A 19,941-nucleotide genomic window follows, 5' to 3' on the forward strand; every position below is an offset into this window, starting at 1 on the left:
ATCCATGAGAGTTACGGTGTGGAGCAGCCCCAAAGAGGCTCAATACCTGGACTGTTGCTGTCCGGAGTGAAACACGGGGTTGGATCAGTGATGGTTGGGCCTATTCCCTACTGTGCTTGATGGGCGCGTCACTGCCAAGGATTACTGAACCATTCTGGAGGACCATGTGCACAGCAAGATTTGTGACAGAATGGTTCGATGAACTTGAAAGTGAAGTTGAACATCTCCCATGGCCTGCACAGTCACCACATTTAAATATATTTGAGCCACTTTGGGGTATTTTGGAGGAGTAAGTCAGAAAACGTTTTCCTCCACCAGCATCACATAGTAACCTGGACACTGTTCTAGAAGAGGAATGGCTCAAAATCCCTCTGGCCACTGTGAAGGACTTGTATCTGTCATTCCCAAGATGAATTGATGCTCTATTTGCCCCAAAAGGAGGCCCTACGCCATACTAATACATTTCCGTTTCATTGTCCAACCACCATATATTTAGGCTAGATATTCCTTATACAGCCTCTGAAGGGTCTAAGGGCTGAAGCCTATCCCAGTATCCATGTATACAGTATATGAAAAATACTGTATATTTGTACTTAATAAAAGAAGACAAATAATTAAAAAGACAGTGGTTTCTTTATTTGCAAATTAATCACAAAAATATTGGCTACCAACAATAAAAAATATTAACAACAGTAGGTTTGATTGTACAGTCCAGATGATTATTTCCTTACAGTTATTTTAGTCTACCTATTGATACCCTAACATTATGATACAGAAAGCACAATATTGGCAGTGTGAAAGTCATTGGGACCCTCTGCACGTTTTTAGTGAGTGTGGTCGACGTATAAAAAAAATCATAACTAGTTCATTCATATTTTATAATCTCTCTGTTCCATTCACTCAAAATAAACGGGTTCTGTACACTGCGACAGACATTTTATTATAAACATAATTTGTGCTTGCTGCAAAACGTCCTATTTTACCAGGAAACAGGATATTGCATTATTAGATGTCAGTTGTCGGCTTGGGAGCAGAAATACTAAATGATATAGAGAAAATGAACATTACGTGTGTGATTATGAAGAATCCGAGAGCAGCATGTAAGGTGCATGATTCTGTACCGCAGACAGTTGTAAACTACTTATATTTAACCAAGACCCAGTAGAAGTTACTGGAAATACAAAAATGCTCCGTGGACCCAAAAGTCTTCCTGTGGACTGTCGCAAAAACCTTTGTGTGAAGAGATATCCTGCCGCTTTTCAACTCCTTGGTCAACAACACAAATATTGTGCTTCTCAAGCATCATACTTTGAGGTCGATGAAGGAAATTAAGGGTTGTACGGTTTTTACAAATAAGATCTATATTATAGAAAATAAACGCTCTGAGATACTGTCGCTTCTCCAACTGTAATATTGCCAGACCCCTTCCATCCTAAAGCAGGGAATATCAGGGGTGAATCATCAAACATAGTTCAATTTGTACTTTTTGTCGCCTTTTCATCATGAAACGCTTGACCAAAGGATCAAGCGAAATGAATCGAAACGCTAAATGTCTATAGAGGCACACAGCTGTTAGAGGAGACTGATATATGCTGCGGGAAGTGAGTCTGATGTATTTGTGCATGGAAGTATGGAAGAAAGTGCACAAAAACCTTTCAAAGACGAATGAAAAACAGAAGGGAACCAAATGAAATCCAATTAATTTGATGTTATACATAAAATGAGATTTGAGTTTGTTCCATGACTTCTCATTTCAGCAGCAAGAGAAATTAAATCCATTAGCGCAGTGGTTTAATTCAGCCCCAGCGACTGGGTTAAGGGGCTCTGTGGAGCTTCCCATGGATCGCCCTGCCTGCCATTGAAAAGGCATTGTGTCTATTATATAGCATCCTGATTCCTTGCTTACATTCATGGGTGTAATTCATATGGTTCAGTAGCAGTCAACAGTTCCTACAGAACACAAGTCATATGAAATGGCCTTTTAAAATGGTCTCTTGGCAGAGGAAATACATTCCAGGACACATTCTGACGACAACCCTGAATGAAAAGTGATTAGATGTTGTGATATGCTAAGACAATCACATAAAAACCGAAAAAAGGGTAAAACATTCATTAAAAAAAAGATTAAAAAAAGGTGATAAAAGATTATTGGCGGGCAGGTTTTATGAATCACGTTTAAAATGGCAATACCCTTAATGCTCCAGTGAGATTTGTGATACAATGCCAAAACAACACATGGGTCCAGTTCTCACAGGGACATTCATCATTCGAATTGCGGTTAAAAAGATCAGCCCCTCGGGGCCGGTCAGAACACATCAGCTTGTATACGTCAGTGAACTTAACCGTAATTGGCTTGATAAAGTTGCATTAAGGCAGTTACTGCACATATAATGGGCCAACAACATACCCAATTTTTTTACAGTTTCATATTTACAGTCACATTGATTATGGATGTAGCTTATCTGTGTTTTAGTACCACAATTTATCACGCATTATTAAGCTGTCCTGTGGATTCGCAACTAATAGCCATAAATACATCGTAATGAAATTTCACCTTTAAATGTCACATTTAAGCCCGGAGGGTGCAGCTGTAATGAATGGGCTCAATATCCTATCAAATAAAAAAACGTTTAAAACAGAAGAAGGAAACTACAAGGCGAACAGCCCTGTGTTGTGCAACACAACACATGAAATGAGTGTTAAAGTAAGATTTAACCAAGAAAACAAAGAAAGTCTGACTTTAAGGTACCACCCTGGCACTTATGTATCTGTTGCGGACTTGTGTATGTCCTACAGCTCTGTCAAAAGAGATATGTGCCTCCTCTCCCATATTGCATGTTCATTTGTTCTGACACTACGTTTCCCTGGTACTTCAACACACCAGAGAAGTAGGATGTCTTTTGGAAGCCTCCCATTGTGATTCCATGTTTGAGCCAAGATTAGTGGCAGGTGTACCCCAAGGCTATATCCTGGGCACATCACTGTTCTCCAAAACGGAACAGAGCCACTAGCGCATCCAAGCCTGTCTTTCTCTACCTCTCCGTCTTGTCCTCTAGGAGCTCAGTTCTCTGAACTGAAGGTCCTCAAAACCGCTGGAGAAGACTTGACCGACCGCGGCCGGCGGCTGACAGGGGTGGACAAGAGGGCGAGTCCCCTTAAGAGCAGAAGGAGGGGTGTCCGAGTCTGACCAGTGTGTCCCCACCCCCCTCCTCAGGTTACCTGCTGTGGAGTAGCTCCTCCCTGAGCCAGCTAGGCAACGGCTGGCCCATTTTGTACAGCAGCTTGGAGAGCTCAATGTTGTGCTCATGATAATACTCTCTCAGGAAGGTCCGAGACTGTGGAGAAAGAGGATAGGGTCAGTTTCTTTGCCGACATGTAATGTACATGTCATGCTAAAGCACACACACACACAGACACACACAGATATCTACATGTGTGACCCGTGCTGGCAAAATGAGTCAGAATGCGCACAGGCCAATTACGAGCTACAGGCAAAACAAGCGAATTTTGGTCGAAATTGTAGGTTCACAATAATTAGTTAAGCCCAATTAATTAAGCCCTGGTTTAGTGATCCCATTGCCTCAAATTGTAATTAAACATCTAAAAGTATCTTTATTTGTTTGTTTTCTGAGAGGTGTACCTTCCTATCTTTCCTTCGTTTTAATAATCCATGAAAAATTGCCATTTTTTTCTGCTTGTGTCTTGACGACTGGAGCTTCCCCTCAGCACAAGTTTGGTATCGTTTTAAAGCGCAGACAGCGCACAATCCCGATATAAACACATACACAGGATTACAATATTTCAAAATATCTGTCTTAGCGAGTATTCACACAAATATTATCAGTTATGTCTTAAGTGAACGTTTGGTTAACTTTTAGGGAAAAACATCTGATGTGTAACATATTGATTAGTGCATTACAGTAGGTCTTAATATATAGGCTGTCTGTCTCAATGTTAACACATTTAAGCCCACAGGCAACTATATTTTCCTTTTGTAAGTATTTTTCTAGATAGTATCCATGTTTTTAATCTCAATGACACGCAAGAAAACAACCAAATAAAGGATTTCAAGAGAAAAAAAAAGGTATTAACTTCATTCCTGTCACATGAGACTGCCAACTTCCTACCCCTACTTCCAGGAAGCATAACGAAGGCAAACCCTCCCAAAGAAAGGTTATTTTCATGTTACTTATAAGTATTTTTTTGTTGACATATATATATATATATATATATATATATATCTACATAATCGTGAAGGTCTCTAGAATCACCCAAACAAAACAATTCTTACAACAGATCTATCGTTTTTTGTACACTTAGTGAAAAGTCCAAGCGGCAACTATAGTTGCCAGTGGGCAAATGCCTTGTAAGTACATATAATGGGGAAATGGGGTATACTGTGTTAACAAGTTCATAAATCAAGATTTTTGGTCTTTAGTGCTTTTTGCTTCCATAATATCCCACCTAAAACATAACTTTAACCTTTAACTGACATCTCTACTGTACAGTAGACCTTAATTCGATAGGGAAAAATATAATATTTTATGATATTATGTCTTGTAAGGACCAAAATATTGAGGACCCTTCATCCAGTTTGGAATGGATGCATTTCATTCTTATCGGTCAAGGACCCTAATTCTTTTTATGACTAGTAGCTTATGATTACATTATACATTATAATGTGTAAAGTAATGAGTTTACATTTACATTATTATATGAAATCACCTACTACAGTCAGCCATTGAATACTATGGGACTATTTATTTATTTATTTTTGTCTGTTATATAGATGTAATTTCTTCATCATTATATTCATTTATTTTCATTTAACTTTTTGATACACAATGCCCTGTTAGGGCAACTTAATGGCTGCACTTTGTTCTGCACTGTTCCACCACTTTAAGACAAATGTATTTGTTATTTGTTGCATTTTCATATTCAACAGATTATAAGATAGATGCAGCTTTTTTGAGTTTGCATCGAATGTTCTTCGACTTTTATACACAATAAATTTGTTTATGAATAAAGATTGATCTGTTGAAAGCAGTTATTTTGAGTTAGATGCCAAATGTTCATCTCAAAGTCAAATTTGACATTGAAGGGTTGCAAACAACATATTTGCCCACCGGCAACTTTAGTTGCCGCACATTCGAATACGATTTTCAAGAAAGAAAACTAAAACGTGGGGAAAATAAATGCAGAACATGTTCACATAGGACACTATTAACATGACTGTATGCATGAAACCATTCAGAAAAATTTGGGCACAAATGGGTTAATCAAACAATTGTGGTATCATGGAAAAAAATAGTTGAATATATAATTTTCCTATGGATATGGGTTTTGACTTGGTGTGTGCCAGATTTGGTGTTATTACCAGGGATTTTAAGGTATGGTTGCCAGGTGATTTTGTTTTGGAAACTTCCGAAAACTTTTAACTCGATTTTTCTCAAAATTGACTTTGCTGACTTCAAGGTGTAGCTCAGTCTTTTTTTTGTCTGATTCCAACAAATCATACATAATTTTGAATTTTTTTTTAATAGAGAAAAATAAATCTTTGAGAATTTGCTCATTGTAACTCATTTTGCCAGCACGGCTCACACGTGTGTGTGTGTGTGTGTGTGTGTGTGTGTGTGTGTCCATTATCATTTCAGCAATTTTTACATTTAGATTAGCTTTTCCATCATCTGACACTCAGTTAAAATGTATCTTTAATAACACTAATAATTTAATACAATTTTTAAATGTAATCTTTGGCAAATGTCAAAATACATATCCTTTTTTACTAATCTAAATTATAATGTTGTGACGTCAAAATTTACTTTTTTCCACACATTATTTTTAATTATAAGTGTATTATTTTAAATTTATTTTGCCTAAACAGCCACTTATCAGGAATCATATGAAAATCATAATTTTTATATTGGACAGATTTTTTAATCAAAATCATTTACGGACCACATGAATACATATTTGAACTGACTGATTAATAAAGCACACTTTATTTTATTTTTGACTCACTTATTGATGGGAACGATATCGAGTGGAGAGGAAATGATGGTGTAAATGTGAAACAAGCAGGAACTGATTTAGGCTGAACTTGTGTTCCCTGCATGAGTATCATGGGACAAAGCATGTGCACTAACCACTGGGCCATCAGGACTTCTTTTCTACAGCATTACATTTTCATTCATTCAAACGCCATCATCATCTACTTTTAAAATGGCTTATTTCCTCATGCTAAACAGCTAAATATTTTTTGACTGGATATTAGACCAAACGCCTCTGGCCTAGAAAAGGTCATGAACCTTTAGCCACTGCCGTGTGTGTTAAATGACAGTGTCCCGCTCTTTTTTTCATTAGTGCAGCTACTGCGACTGCGTCTGCAAAGTCACGACACATCAGCCTGTTCTTTCACCCCTCATTAACTTTGATGTGTCTGCCAAGAAGCCTCAAGGTAACATCAAGGTCCTCGGCATTCGACTGAGCCTCTCTTTATCATCCTCTGTTAAAAGATACTGACTGAAGCTGCGCCCTTCTAGAAAATGCACCGGTCTGAATGACCCTGAAGTTATGAGAAAGGAATTCAGTGGCTGCAAAGTCTTACTGAAAGTTAAAAATATGTATTGAAACATCACTCAAAAGTATTTTAATTTCTATAATGTGACATATCTGGTTATAACTGAATATTCAACAGGAAATACTGTAGAGGAAGATTTTATCCATCTGGATTTAACTGGATTCCAGATGTTAAGCGAATTATTTATGTTAAGCATGGCCATTTAGACTACCGGTTGATAAATTTTTTAAAAGAAATGTATACTTTTATTCATCAAGGACACAACAATTATTTAAAGTGACAGTTAAGGTATTTACAATGTTACAAAAGATTTATATTTCAAATAAATGCAGTTTTTTTTTTTTTTAAACCTTTTACTCAAAGAATCCCAGTTTCCATAAACATTATTAAGCAGCACAACTGTTTGCAACGTTGGTAATAATAAGAATATTTCTTGAGCACCAAATCAGCATATTTGGATGATTTCTAAAAGATTGTGTGACATGATGCTGAAAATTCGGCTTTGATCACAGGAATAAACATTTTAAATAAATAATTACATTTGAAAATATATTCAAATAGACAACAGTTATTTTAAACTGCAATAATATTTCACTACATCACTGTTTTCACTGTATTTTTGATCAAATAAATGCAGACTTAAATTATAGACTACGAATTAAAAGTTCTTACCGACCCCAAACATTTGAACGATAGTATATTCTTAAAAATCATATTTCATGCAGTTTTTGCTATTGAGTGCTGTCAAACTGATTAATCGCATCTAAAAAAGTGTTTACATAATATATGTGTGTACTGTGTATAAATATTATGTATATATAAATACACACACATGCATGTATATGTTTAAGAAAAATTAAATACAAAATATTTATATAATATATAAATTATATAAATATATATACAGTATATACATGCAAATATTTCTTAAACATATACATGCATGTGTGTGTAATTATATATACATAATAATTATTATACACGGTTCACACACATTATTATGTAAACACAAATTAATCGATTTGACAATATTACACAAGTCAAATATGCCAAAACATGTTTGTCTCCTGTATGAACAGGTTTCTTTCTGCTTTTGTCTCTACCAAGACTCTTTGCAATCTCAATCAAACTCAAAAAGACAGGAAGGTTTTTTTTTTTTTTTTTTACCAAAACAGAAATATGAACCAGAATCATAATCTCACATCAACGTCCATGTCAGGATATCTTCTGCCTTTACTCTTCCCCAGGCATTTGGTCTTCCCCCCATCTAGCAGCTGGCACCAGAAGCCCTTCTTCGGATCGAACCTGCAGCAGGAAGGAAGGGACAAAATGGAGGACAGGCAGCAAAAACAGAGCTATGTTTCAACATCAGCCTAATCAGAAGGGAACATAACAGACAGATGGTGCACAGCAAGGCCTCCTGAGAGGCTGCCACAGGACAAACCATCTTCATTGTCCAGTGGGAGATGTGGCTGACAGATGTTAGTGCTTATGAGATTATGTGTTACAGCATGAGAGGACAGAGGACAGATAGAGAGAGAAAGAGAGACAAGTGGAAGGGGCTGACTGAAAAGAAAGTACACAAGGTGGTAGGCTGGGAATTAACAAGCACTCTTATGATCCTGTCAGACTAATGGGATCCATCAGGATGAGGAGACTGCTGTGAAACACTTCAAAGCAGTTCCAAACCAAACACTTCAGGTGCTCAATAATGTACATCATATTAATGACTCTTAATTGTCAATCATAAAAGAGAAATGAAAATCTTGGCGCTTTTGAGGACAAGCTTCTTACGCAAGGATCTTGTGGTAGTTGAGCGTGTTTGTCAGGCCTAGAAACTTCTGGATTTTGTCCATCACTGAAGCTGGTTCTGTCCTCAGCATCTGTCCATCCAGGACCAGGATCTGAGCAGACATAAACAGGTTAATGTAAGTCATAGAAACATTCTCAAAAGCAGAACACACTGATGGACATCCGTGCACTACCTGACTGGGGTGATAGTGTGTGAGCCAACGCTGAAGGTGTGTGGCGTAAAGTCCGGGCACCAGACAACGGCTCTGCAGGACCCTCAGTTTGATGGGCGCGTCCCGGCCAGCAGTGATGACATCATGGAATGTATATTTCTGAGCCACAGGATCATCATGGGCCCTCTGGTGCTGGAAAACAGCAATGAATATACAAATTCATAATTCAAATACAGTGCTGTGAAAAAGTAAGTACACCCCATGAATGTATTTAAATTTGAGATATATATATATATTTTTTTTACATGGAATTTGTATCTGAAGAACAAACCCATACAATCTTTAAATAAATTATGCATCTCAGAATGATTTATTTTGCTAATCCGATAATAATGTGTTTAACAAAAAGCACAAACTTAAATCTATATACTGAATGTATTAATGTTCTTAGTCTTTTTTTTCTGTGATGGGCTGGAGATAAGAAGAGTTTATGTAGAATTAAATGTCTGATTCAACTTATTGTGTAACCATTAACCAACATACCAATAATTTATGCATAAAGCGGGACTTTTAATGATAAACAAGCCGGAAATTCAACTTATTTTTATCTCGAAGTGTTTAAGTCTTTACTAGTCTCAGCCTCAGACATCACGTCCATGGGACCGTTTGCTGAACGTCAGATGCATATGGCACACTTTTCTGGAAACACTTCAGGAGTTTCGAAGTCGTCATCCGATTGGTTGAATTCTACAGGACGTCCGCGAGACGTGTGTGTCACGTTCCTTAACGGTCCGCCTGGAAACAAATGCCATGACGCCAAACTCCCTCATGGAAGAAGAACGCCGTCGTGTTTACAACTGTGACAATGAGCGCTTACCAGGATTAACTAAACGCTGGATTTTCAAAAGTATGTGAAGTTCGCAGCTCCATTGTTGCAGTAAATTGCACATCGTTCTTGAATTAATAATTTATAGATGCACACCGGTCTGTTATTACAGGGACATCGACTTTACATTTTCACGCCCCAAAACATGACGTGAAAATAAACGAACTGTGATTAGTTGTGTTACATTGTCAGTCAAACGTCCTCTTGGGCGGTCCTTGACCAATGAAAGCTGCGAAAAAGTCCAGACCTTCTGCCGTCAGTCTCAAGGTCTGGCTACGCGAGACTAATGCTTTACTACTTCGAGCCACTAATTCAAACATTTCAGGGCGATAAAATATGCACTCTTAAGTACCAACCATCTACACATTACAACATAAAATCATAAATCCATCAACAATAGACCATACGCAATACATTAAGGTACAGTATTCATTGCTTGCAAACAGCTCTGAAACTGTGAGCATGCAGAAAACGCAATAGTGCCACGTTTTTAATTTAAACACATTTCAAAAGTGCACATATTATGGATTTTTGAAAATGACCTTTCATGTAGTGTGTAACATAGCTCTAAGTGAATGAAAACATCCTGCAAGTTTTAAATCTGAAAGTGCACCGTATATAAAGTTATTGTCCCTCAAAAGTAAGAGTCGACTCTGAGTCAAATAAATGAATTGTTTTTTTAAACGAATCACAAGCAGTTTGTTTGTGACATCACAACGAAACATTAGCATATTGCGTTATTGCACGCGCAGACACCGGGGAAAACTTGAACACCTCAAACACTGCAGTTGATTCCTGTGGATACTAGACAGCCTAATGTCTAGAACGGTGTGCTCTACAATGTGAATGTAAAGACAGTTTTTTTTCACTGCCCAAGGACGAGCATGTGAAGAATCAGTGGTTAAAGTTCATCTTTACAAAGATACCACAGCAGTATAGCCTGATATAACCAGCTAACAGCAATATGCATTCGCTCGCAATTGTCTAGAAAGGTGTCAAATGTTTGTCGTTGTTATTACTTGGAGTTATGAAAAAGAATAGAGCAATACGTTGGTGTACAACTGCAGTGCTTTATCAGTATGTTTCTGCATTGGGCTAATGCATATACCATGACTGTTTGGGTGTTTAACACAGAGCTGTGGGCTAGGTTCGCTAACATAAACATAAAACAACTTATTTCCTCCCTGAGTCTTTATTTTTAGAACAGAGCAGAGCACCATCATTATTATAATGCAACATAAGGGATGCAAGCACTGTGTACTGTACTCCGTGTTAACCAGCAGAAGTGTTTTGTCTGTAAACACGGCTAGTAACATGCACAGGCTTTGTTCTCTGCCCTCTGTTGGACTCCGGCTTGAATTGGTAAGGCAAAATTGATGCCATGTCTGTACATACAAGCTGTAATCCAGTAATGGTGATAGGCGTTCCATTTCCGCCAATCACCGCTGATTAGCGCCACACAATAATGAATCGCTGGGCAATCGTTTGGGAGTCGTTGAGCAAATAAAGTAAAAATAAATGCATATTATAAGACAATGAAAATGATAAGGCAATGATATTACGCAGCGCCTGAAAATAGCCCCCAGCACGCTCTCTGTGCAAGCAGGTTGGCACGTTGGTTATGTTTACGGAAGTTAGCCTATTTTCAGGTGCTGCGTAATATCATTGCGCCGCTGCAACCATGGTATGGCAGCAAAGTTCCTTGATTATTACGCAGGAATGAGAGTATAGTTCCTGGCCATATCGGCCTAGAAAATCGCAACTTTTTATTTTCCATCGGTCTAAGTACACAATGTAACTACAGAAGAGTCAAGTTTTAAATAGGAAAAATATCAAAACTCTTTGGCCATTTTTGAGCGAGATGCTACCGGTCTAATCAGATTCGATGATCTATGCTAAGCTATGCTAAAAGTGCTACCGCCAGACCCGGAGATCGGCTGAATGGATTTGAAAACGGTAAAACTCAACTGTTTAACTCTAGGGGACTTGGAAAATGAGTCAATTTTCAAAAAAAGTTGAGTGTTCCTTTAAGACTTTTTAAGGACCCTGTATTTTTTCCAGTATTAGCATTTTAATAGATAAAAGGTATTATGAATGAATAACAAATCAAGAAGTGACGCAAGTGGACATTTTAACATGACAATGAATCAAAGCATGCAATCAAATCTGCTGCAAAAACAGGCCCTAAGGCCCTGTCCACACGAACACAGGTATTTTCAAAACGGCAGCTTTTTCTTTGCGGTTTGGCCGTTCGTCCACACCATAGACCGTAAAAAAATATGGACGACGCGACTTCATTGACTTCCGCTGACCATAGTTGAAGCTTTCGTAGGCCCGCTCACGGCGCTGACATCTTGGGACCGAGTCTGCGCAGTAGCGATCTTGGGACCGGAGTTGTGCAGTCGAGAGCAGGAAGTAGAGGCGCGGTTATCAGAAGCCCGCCCCCACTCTCAAAGATGCAGAACAATTCATTATGTTAGTGTGAAATAAACAGTTGAAATGTACAGAAATGTAGAAATTAAAGCTAAAGCTCCAATCTCCTCCCAAAAATCCAGAAAAAAGTCTGTTAGTGCCTCAGTGACAACTTCACTCAGAGAAGCCGTCAATCACAGCTGTCAATCATGACGTCACACCCCCCGTTTTTATAGCATCATATAACTCACTAAAAGTAAACTTATTTAAAAAACGAACACTTGAAATGAAATCATCGTGATAAAAACTGCCTAAAATGACAGAAACCATCTTTGGGAAACAATTATTTGAAGTGTAATTGAATTGTTTAGTGTGTCTCGCGTCCATTCTAATACATGTAGGGGTGGGGTTTAGGAGCTATACTGGGACCAACCACCGAGGGGCGATCGAGGCGCGGAAGCTTCAGTTTCTGACAGGAGCGCTGCAGGCTTGGTCCACACGCAAACGCAGTAACCGGACAATGAAACCAAACTTTTTTGAAAACTCCTGCCAGGGGGAACATTTTTAAAAACTCTGGTTGCAGTGGTGTCGTGTGGACAGTGAAACCGGAGATTTTGGCTTGTTACGTCAGAACCAGAACAATTTTTTTTCCAGGCTTCTGATTGGCCAACATGGCTTTACGGTTAGGGTTATACTGCCACCTGTTGGCTTGACATGCTCTTGACAGTGCTTCATAGCGTGATTTGCGTTTTCATGTGGGCACAATTTTTTTTTTAAACAGAGGAGGGAAAAACTCTTAATAAAAATACCAGTGTAAGTGTGGACTAGGCCTAACATTATAGATGGACTTCTGGGACCCAGCAGAATGATGCAATCATTTCCGAATTACATATTTTTCCACTTTTGCAGATCTAATCTACTGTCCAGAGCAGGCATCATGGCCTTGACTAACCCTGGATGTGACTGGATGACACATGAGCAGTTAAGATACTGACCTGATACCAGGAATAGGCTCTGTCAGCTGGGTTGATAAGAATAGTGATGATTTTGGCTTTGGGCAGAAGAGCAGCTGCTCGCCGGGCCGCGACCTCGGAATCAAAGTAGTTGGCACTTTTCTCAAAGTAGAAATCGGAGCTAGTGTTGGAGGGTAGAGGGAAATACTCCATGTACCTACCAATAAAACAAACAATTAACATTTCATTAAATTTAGTCCACACTACTGACCGAAACCAGATGGGAGAGACATGTCAGCACCTGTAAAAAACATGTTGAAGTATTGCGGCACCATGTTTTTCTCTGTTTGGTGAAATGAATCTCCCTCTTTATAATCAACATTGTATTCGGCTCTTGTTTTTGAGATCAAGCCAGCACACGAACCATCATTTTTTCACAAACTGATTAAAGAGAAAAAGAAAGGCAGGAACAGAGAGAGAGGCACTTGATGTGCATCAGACACCTGCTTTCTATTAGTTGCATTTCAGACTACTGAAAGGAAAAGAAAAAGCTGGTGGTGAAGGCAGTGCTGTGTTTTGAAATGACCCATAACGCTTTCCTCTCATGGGAACATTAGCCTCCATGTCTCTTAATACTCTTAACTTCAAAGCATGCCAGACCTTCACAATAGATGTACTTCACAGCGGTTTACAAGAGCTATTTACTATAAAGAACCCATGAAATCATGTGGTTTTCTTGTCTGTTTTGATGTACTCCCCATAGATACAGGAAGTCAGGGTGCAGCAAAAATGTGTCAAGGCCCATTCACACCAAGAACGGTGGAAAAGCTGGAAAAAATGATTTTGAAGGTAATTCCATTGAGATCGTTCCTCTGGCCCTGTTTACACCTGGTATTAAGATGGGTCTAAACGTTTTGAGTTGGTCCACTTTGGACCACTTCCAGAGGTAGTCGAAAACATACTCGACCGGATTGCTTTCGTAGTGTAGACGCTCATGTGGTCAAATGCGTTCGAACAGCCAAAAAAAAAAAGCCTAGTCACTAGAGATGCGCGGTTTGTCGGTTACAGCCGCAGACTCCGTGGATAAACTGCGGATCGAGCGGATGACGTGACAAAAAATTATATTTTAATTAAATTTGGGAGGTTGTCGGTTGAACCAATCAAATAAAAAAAATATATACATTGTTAAATATTGTTGCAGCGCCTTGTAGGCCACTAAGCAAACCTGTAAGCTATGAGCCCAGCTGTCAGTATGGAGGCCTAAACGTCTCGTAGCCTATATGAGACTGCCTGGGTTATTTTGTTTTCGATATTAGTTATTTTTTAAAACAGCCAGTCATTGTAGCCTACCACTCAGGGAATAGGCATTTAAAAGAGAGACCGATTATGGAGTGATATCAGAAATGACATCGGGCAATGGCAGCGCAAGATGTTCAGAAGAACGCAAGAGCTAAACTTCTAAGCTCAATAACACCCACAGCAAAAAAAGAAGGAAAGAAAAATAGTTGGAAAACTTTGCCCATTAATTAGATGTGCAAGGCAAGCAGGCAAGTTTTGGGGTTGAAATGGACAATTAAAATATGGACATGCACGTTGCACTGTTGTGCGGTGGACTTTCAGCGAATTTCAGTGAACGAATAGAGTCAGCGTTTCTTTAATACCGAGGCTCCATCGTTTGTTTCTTGTATGATTGTTAGGCCTGCTGGTATAAAATTAAGTGCACTGTCTGCCTGAAAAAGACGTGCTCTCTTCCCATGCAGTCAAAATAATAGTTTAATTTCTTCAGGCTCGTCCTAGTCGTCACCCTGACATGATAGTGCGTAGGGTTAATTAGCCTTTAATGTGAATGATACAGTAGCCTATTCAGGAAAGGTCAGGTTTGCCGATGTGCGTTTTATTTAGGATATTTATTTTATTATTTATAATTAAATGAAAAAATAACATTATAATATTTAAACATATGAAACTAAACAAGTATAGTAGGCTACAGTACAGAGAAATTTCATGTCGGAGCGGGATTTGAGCGCACTTCGTTTTACCGGTGAGCGGTTCATGAGAGGAGCTCCGCACATACTCTGGTAAGGTTTTTATTTCCTGTCGCTGTGCAGACTCTTTTATTGTATATGACAGTGTAAACAGCTCAATAACTCGCTCAATTTGTTTAAAGGTTTAATGTAGGCCATAGTCCATTGCATTACGATTGCTTGCGTCAGCAGCGGCTTGCATCGCCCATCTTGTAGACGCATCGAGTATAAACAACGCTTTACAATCAGCGGATGGCGGGCGTGACTTTGAAAGTTGGTCAAAAAACGGATGGATTGGTGCGGATGGATGATGAGTTTTGTGATGCGGTTGCGGAGGAAATTATAGCCCATCTGTGCATCTCTACTACTCAACTCACACGTAAACATTATGGGACGCAAGCGTCATTGTCATAAACATTGTCGGCTGAAGACCCAAGTTAGGTTTGAAGACGAAAAACACACCAGACACAATGTTCTCTCGCCATTCCTGGTTTCTAACGCACTCACTGCGTATGTCGCGGTATGTTCGGCTGTCAGTGCAGAAACGAAAGCTGCTGCTCTCCGTGTGTTTTCCTTGTGTTCTCCGATCATATTTACATTGCGCGAGCTTTCGTCCATTAGATCGGTGATGCCAAGCCTGTGGTTTTCCCATGGAATTGGGCTACTTTTACATGGTTGCCGTGGGTTGGAACGCAATTTTCCCCACCTGGAATGCTATTTTTACACCCCCCCACACACACACTAGTTTTGGCCATAATTGGGCGGGTTTTGAATAGCAATTGGGCTGGTTTTATTATGCAAACCTGCATTAGATCAAAAGATCTGAAAAAGCCCATTCATTTACCCGCTCATAGACCCTCCTCTCAAAGAAATCAGGACAGAAGTGATTGAAAGTGGACAAAAGAGACGGATTAAAACAACAGGTGTAAATGGGACTGTGTCTCCATCTACTTGTGATCTGATCAGCCAAAACACATCTTAGTACCAGGTGTAAACAGGGCCTCTGTGTCTTTATCGTTATAGTTGTGGTGTAGACTTCCCTATTCTCATAGAATTAGAACGATTATTAAAACTTTATAGTTATAGTTAGTTCAATCTCATAAATGTTTACTTGGTCAACTCTTACCTGTACTCATAGCTAACAACAGATATGGACTAAAAGACACAAAACTAAATTTTTTTAAATGTTTATTTCATGGAGCCTTTAAATCATGCATGATCCCAAAGAGACAGCAGCCAACAAAGCTAAAAGTATGGTGGGAACTTTTATGTTTAAAACATCGCCACATACCAGTCAATGCCTTTGTGGTAGTTTCGGCCGTTGAAGAACTGGATTTCTTCAAAGGTCTCCTTGCTGGGGTAGTTACTGGTCAAATCGGAATGCATGCCCAGAAACAGATAGAGAGCAGTAGTTCCTGAACAGACACAAGACGGCAGTGAGTGAACAGGTTTACTGTCACATCATCACGTTCACTTGTGGTCTTAGACTTTTGGACCTCATTCTGCTTTTGAGCTATAGAAGTAATTATAAGTTCATATGAAGTATAAACCCAGAGTTAACTTGAGCAAAAGGCAGGAAATGTCTTGTTTAAGATGCAATAATAAAGGTTCACTGAAAGTTTACTGAAATTATGCTGTAAGCTAATATGTAAGCCTGAGAAGTGAAGTAATAACAGTACAAAATAAAAAAAAGAATAACTGAATAAATAAAATAAAGTCACTCTAAGGCCCAACCCCCTAATCTAACTTTTATTGAGAGGATTAACACAGCCGTTTTACTACCCACTCTAAGAGAGGGCTATTGCTCCCCGAAGACATCTTTAGAAGTTTAATTAGTCAACGCTGTAAAACTGAAATTCACATTTACTGAGGAGCAGCCCGGGTTGCAGAAGAAAGCTTTGCGAAAGCCTGCATTCATCTGCTATGAGACTGTACAGGATATAAAACTCTCTCAACCCTGTGCACACTTAAATCAAGGGCACTGGGCATTCATATATATATATATATATATATATTATATATATATATATATATATATATATAAAACAATTTAAGCATACCTACTGCATGTCCACCCCTAATAAATTTAGAAACTGATTTTAACTGATCGGTAATCGGCTACTCTGAGCCCGATCCTTTACTTTATGTAAGCGATCACGCAGTAGGTGGCGGTACGCACCTTCAAGTGGGTTTGTTAACCATTACCACTAGTACTCCAGAGTGCAGTCTAGATGATGGGGTGGAAAATATTAATTGCTAAAATCATATCTTACCAGTTTAGTAACCATTGTAACTTTAATTAGAATCTTTTCGCTAATGTTATATTTTGCTTAAGACACAGAATATATTAAGTTATTGTTTATAAACGAATGCTTGGTGACGGGGTGACGGCACCTCCAGGGGCCTATACCATGAAGCCGGTTTAGCTGGCTAGCCAGATATGTTAAAGCTTATTTTGTGCCAATCCTGGGTTTTAGGTACCACTAAAGTGGTTTGGCTTTTAGCCGTGTTCATCTCCATAGTAACTTACTCTCCACGGCTAACCTGCTCCAGGGCAGGTTATGTTCTGGATAAGACATCTCAAACTGAAATTGGACCAATCAGCTGTGAGCAAAGTGACACGCCTCTGATGCAATAAAGTCACTCCCTCTGTTTCTATCCAAATTAAAGGTCACTATAGCAAATGGTTTTTAAAGACTAACGCGTCTGGCTTTTAATAATGCTTATTTATAATAATAATAATTTTGAATGATTTAGATATCATTTATGTAATTATACCCTTATATATTTTAGTTAATCAATCATTAATAGGCACTTAGTTAAAATTAATATTAATAGCCTATATGAAGGTCATACAAATAAGCTTTAAAATCAATAAATAAAACTATAAAAATGACTACATGTGATCTTAAATGTTCAATTCTCTCTATATATCAACTAAACTAACTTCATAACTTTTACTTGCATTGACGTATAATATATTTCTTTAAGTTATCCTCTTTCATAGACGGCTCTTTTCTTCCTGTCAATTTGTTTAAATTCTTAATATTTTTCAATCATGTAATATTCTGCAGAAGAGAGAAATTAATCTCAGTTTCACTGATCCACAGCATGTGATTGGCTGTTCACTACTGATGTCACAGCTAAACTCCTAAACTCAGGATCAAAGCCTGAGTTGACAGAGAAAGCTGATGATCAGCAACTGGGGACCAACAAAGCCTGAATAGATTGGTTTGGTTTTTCAACTCAAAACTAATCCTGTAACCCTGAGTTTGTTAAACTACCATCATGGTACAGGCCCCAGGTTTCTTCAGGCTGAACTGAGCTGTTTTACCTAAGTGCTTTATTAACTTGGCTTCATATTCCCATCAGGATCGGTGGATCAGAACAAAATGTAATTCACAAACACGACATTGAACGAACACAAACGCAGCTGATTTGTTATCCAGTGCTTGACTTGCATTACTTACATGCAAAACCAATATATAGGCCCAAATATGTTTGCCATGAAAACATTTTATTAGCATTTGGTACCAAGTAATTGTTACATTGTTACAATTTTTAAAGGTTCCTATTTTATAGTAAAAATACGTGTCAATGGGTTAACACGTAGATCTGTGACATCAGGTATTAAAAATCAAATTATTTATGTATCCAGCCCCCCATTATGTGTGCGTTTTATAAACTGTTAATCAGTTTCAATGATCAGCTCTCATTGTACAGTGCTATAGCTGCATAACTAGCCAAAAAAAAAAAAAAAACATCACTTGGAGCTGTAAATCTGGACAATTAAGTAGGCGAGTAAAAGAGATCTTTACTGTGTTAATACTTTTAATACTATAGTATACTGGATTAATACTACAGTATTTATCAAGTGATGATTATAATTGACTACTAAACAAAAGCTAAGGTGTATTCAGTAAAATATAGTTCCATTTTACAGTGATTCCTGTGGATTATAGAGAAATATAGCCTATATTGATTATTTTTTATCAATAAGCTACAAAACGAGTTATTTAGTTTGTGCATAAAACTACATAAAAAGTAAAAATAAATAAAAATATCCAGCTGAGAAGAGATATGAACATTTATTGCTTAAAGCCACAATATGTAATTTTTCGCCGCTAGAGGTCGCTTATTCGAAACGAAGGTGTAGCTTGATGACGCCTTGATTTCGCTGAGCTTTTATTATGCCGTAGACGGCCGCTTCCGCTTCTTCCGGTCATGTGTATTTGGGGTAGCACAGTGCTGTATCATCATATGTTATGTTAAAACGCTACTCTGTGCGGTCGCTTGGCGGCTACTATGAGACACTTGTTGCACGCTGCAGTAAGCTAGATCAATATTAAGCATGATAAAACATGGTACTCGCGGTAAATCAAGAAAGACTAACTGTTGAGCTATATAACAATGATTAGTTTTCTGTCAATTAATGTATCCAAACAGTTGCTCACCTGTCTAATAAAATGCATAATATATTAAAGCGTCTTTGGTGTTTCCATGGTTTCTACAAAATAAAATACGGAAATCGAGTGTAACGCGGGTATGATGTCATTGATAGGCGACGCACGGACACGCTCTGTGTCCTGGTTAAAATAGCTTATTTCTCTGGATTGAAACATTCTTGGAAACATTTGGGATAATGTAAGTACACAAGTCAACAAAATATATAACATTGTTCTGGTGGTTACAAATTAAATCTGAGAGATTTCTGTCCCTCCATTGACAGACTATGCAACTACCATTTTGATGCTTCAAGACATTCATAAATCAAGATGTGAATCAAGCAGTTTAGTCACAATTCTTGGAAGAGACTATCGCTTTATATGATGAACATAATGAATTTAGGCTTTTATTCATATGAAATACACACTGAAAAAAGTGAATTATCATCATTTGTGTAAGATCCCAAGTTTGTGCTTATCTACCTATCCTGATGGAAATATGAAGAAGCCTAAATTAATGAAGAGCTAGTTTAAAATTACAGAGCCCTGGCGGAAAATGTAGTCTACTATATCAGCCTATAGAACATATCTCTCCCGTGCTCACTAATGCCAGTAATTTCATGCTCTTCTGGCAACGATTTATTTGCTAAATAAATTAATAAATACAATATAGTTAA

General features: G+C 38.2%; 1 protein-coding gene across 2 annotated transcripts in view; it reads right to left on the reverse strand.

Moving 5' to 3' along the window:
• Window positions 1-616: 616 nt before the first annotated feature.
• ndst1b (N-deacetylase/N-sulfotransferase (heparan glucosaminyl) 1b) overlaps window positions 617-19,941 on the reverse strand; it is a 137,448-nt gene continuing 118,123 nt past the window's right edge. For both annotated transcript variants that reach the window (XM_079835552.1, XM_079835553.1), the window contains exons 11-16: window positions 16,111-16,234; window positions 12,838-13,012; window positions 8,566-8,736; window positions 8,375-8,484; window positions 7,783-7,885; window positions 617-3,335 (exon numbers count right to left, since the gene is read on the reverse strand). In XM_079835552.1, the coding sequence (XP_079691678.1) occupies window positions 3,216-3,335; window positions 7,783-7,885; window positions 8,375-8,484; window positions 8,566-8,736; window positions 12,838-13,012; window positions 16,111-16,234 (803 nt within the window). In that variant the 3' untranslated portion in view covers window positions 617-3,215. The remainder of the gene's footprint in view (window positions 3,336-7,782; window positions 7,886-8,374; window positions 8,485-8,565; window positions 8,737-12,837; window positions 13,013-16,110; window positions 16,235-19,941) is intronic.

This window comes from Gobio gobio (genome assembly GCF_949357685.1).
Source record: "Gobio gobio genome assembly, chromosome: 14".
In the NCBI taxonomy this organism is placed as follows: Eukaryota; Metazoa; Chordata; class Actinopteri; order Cypriniformes; family Gobionidae; genus Gobio; species Gobio gobio.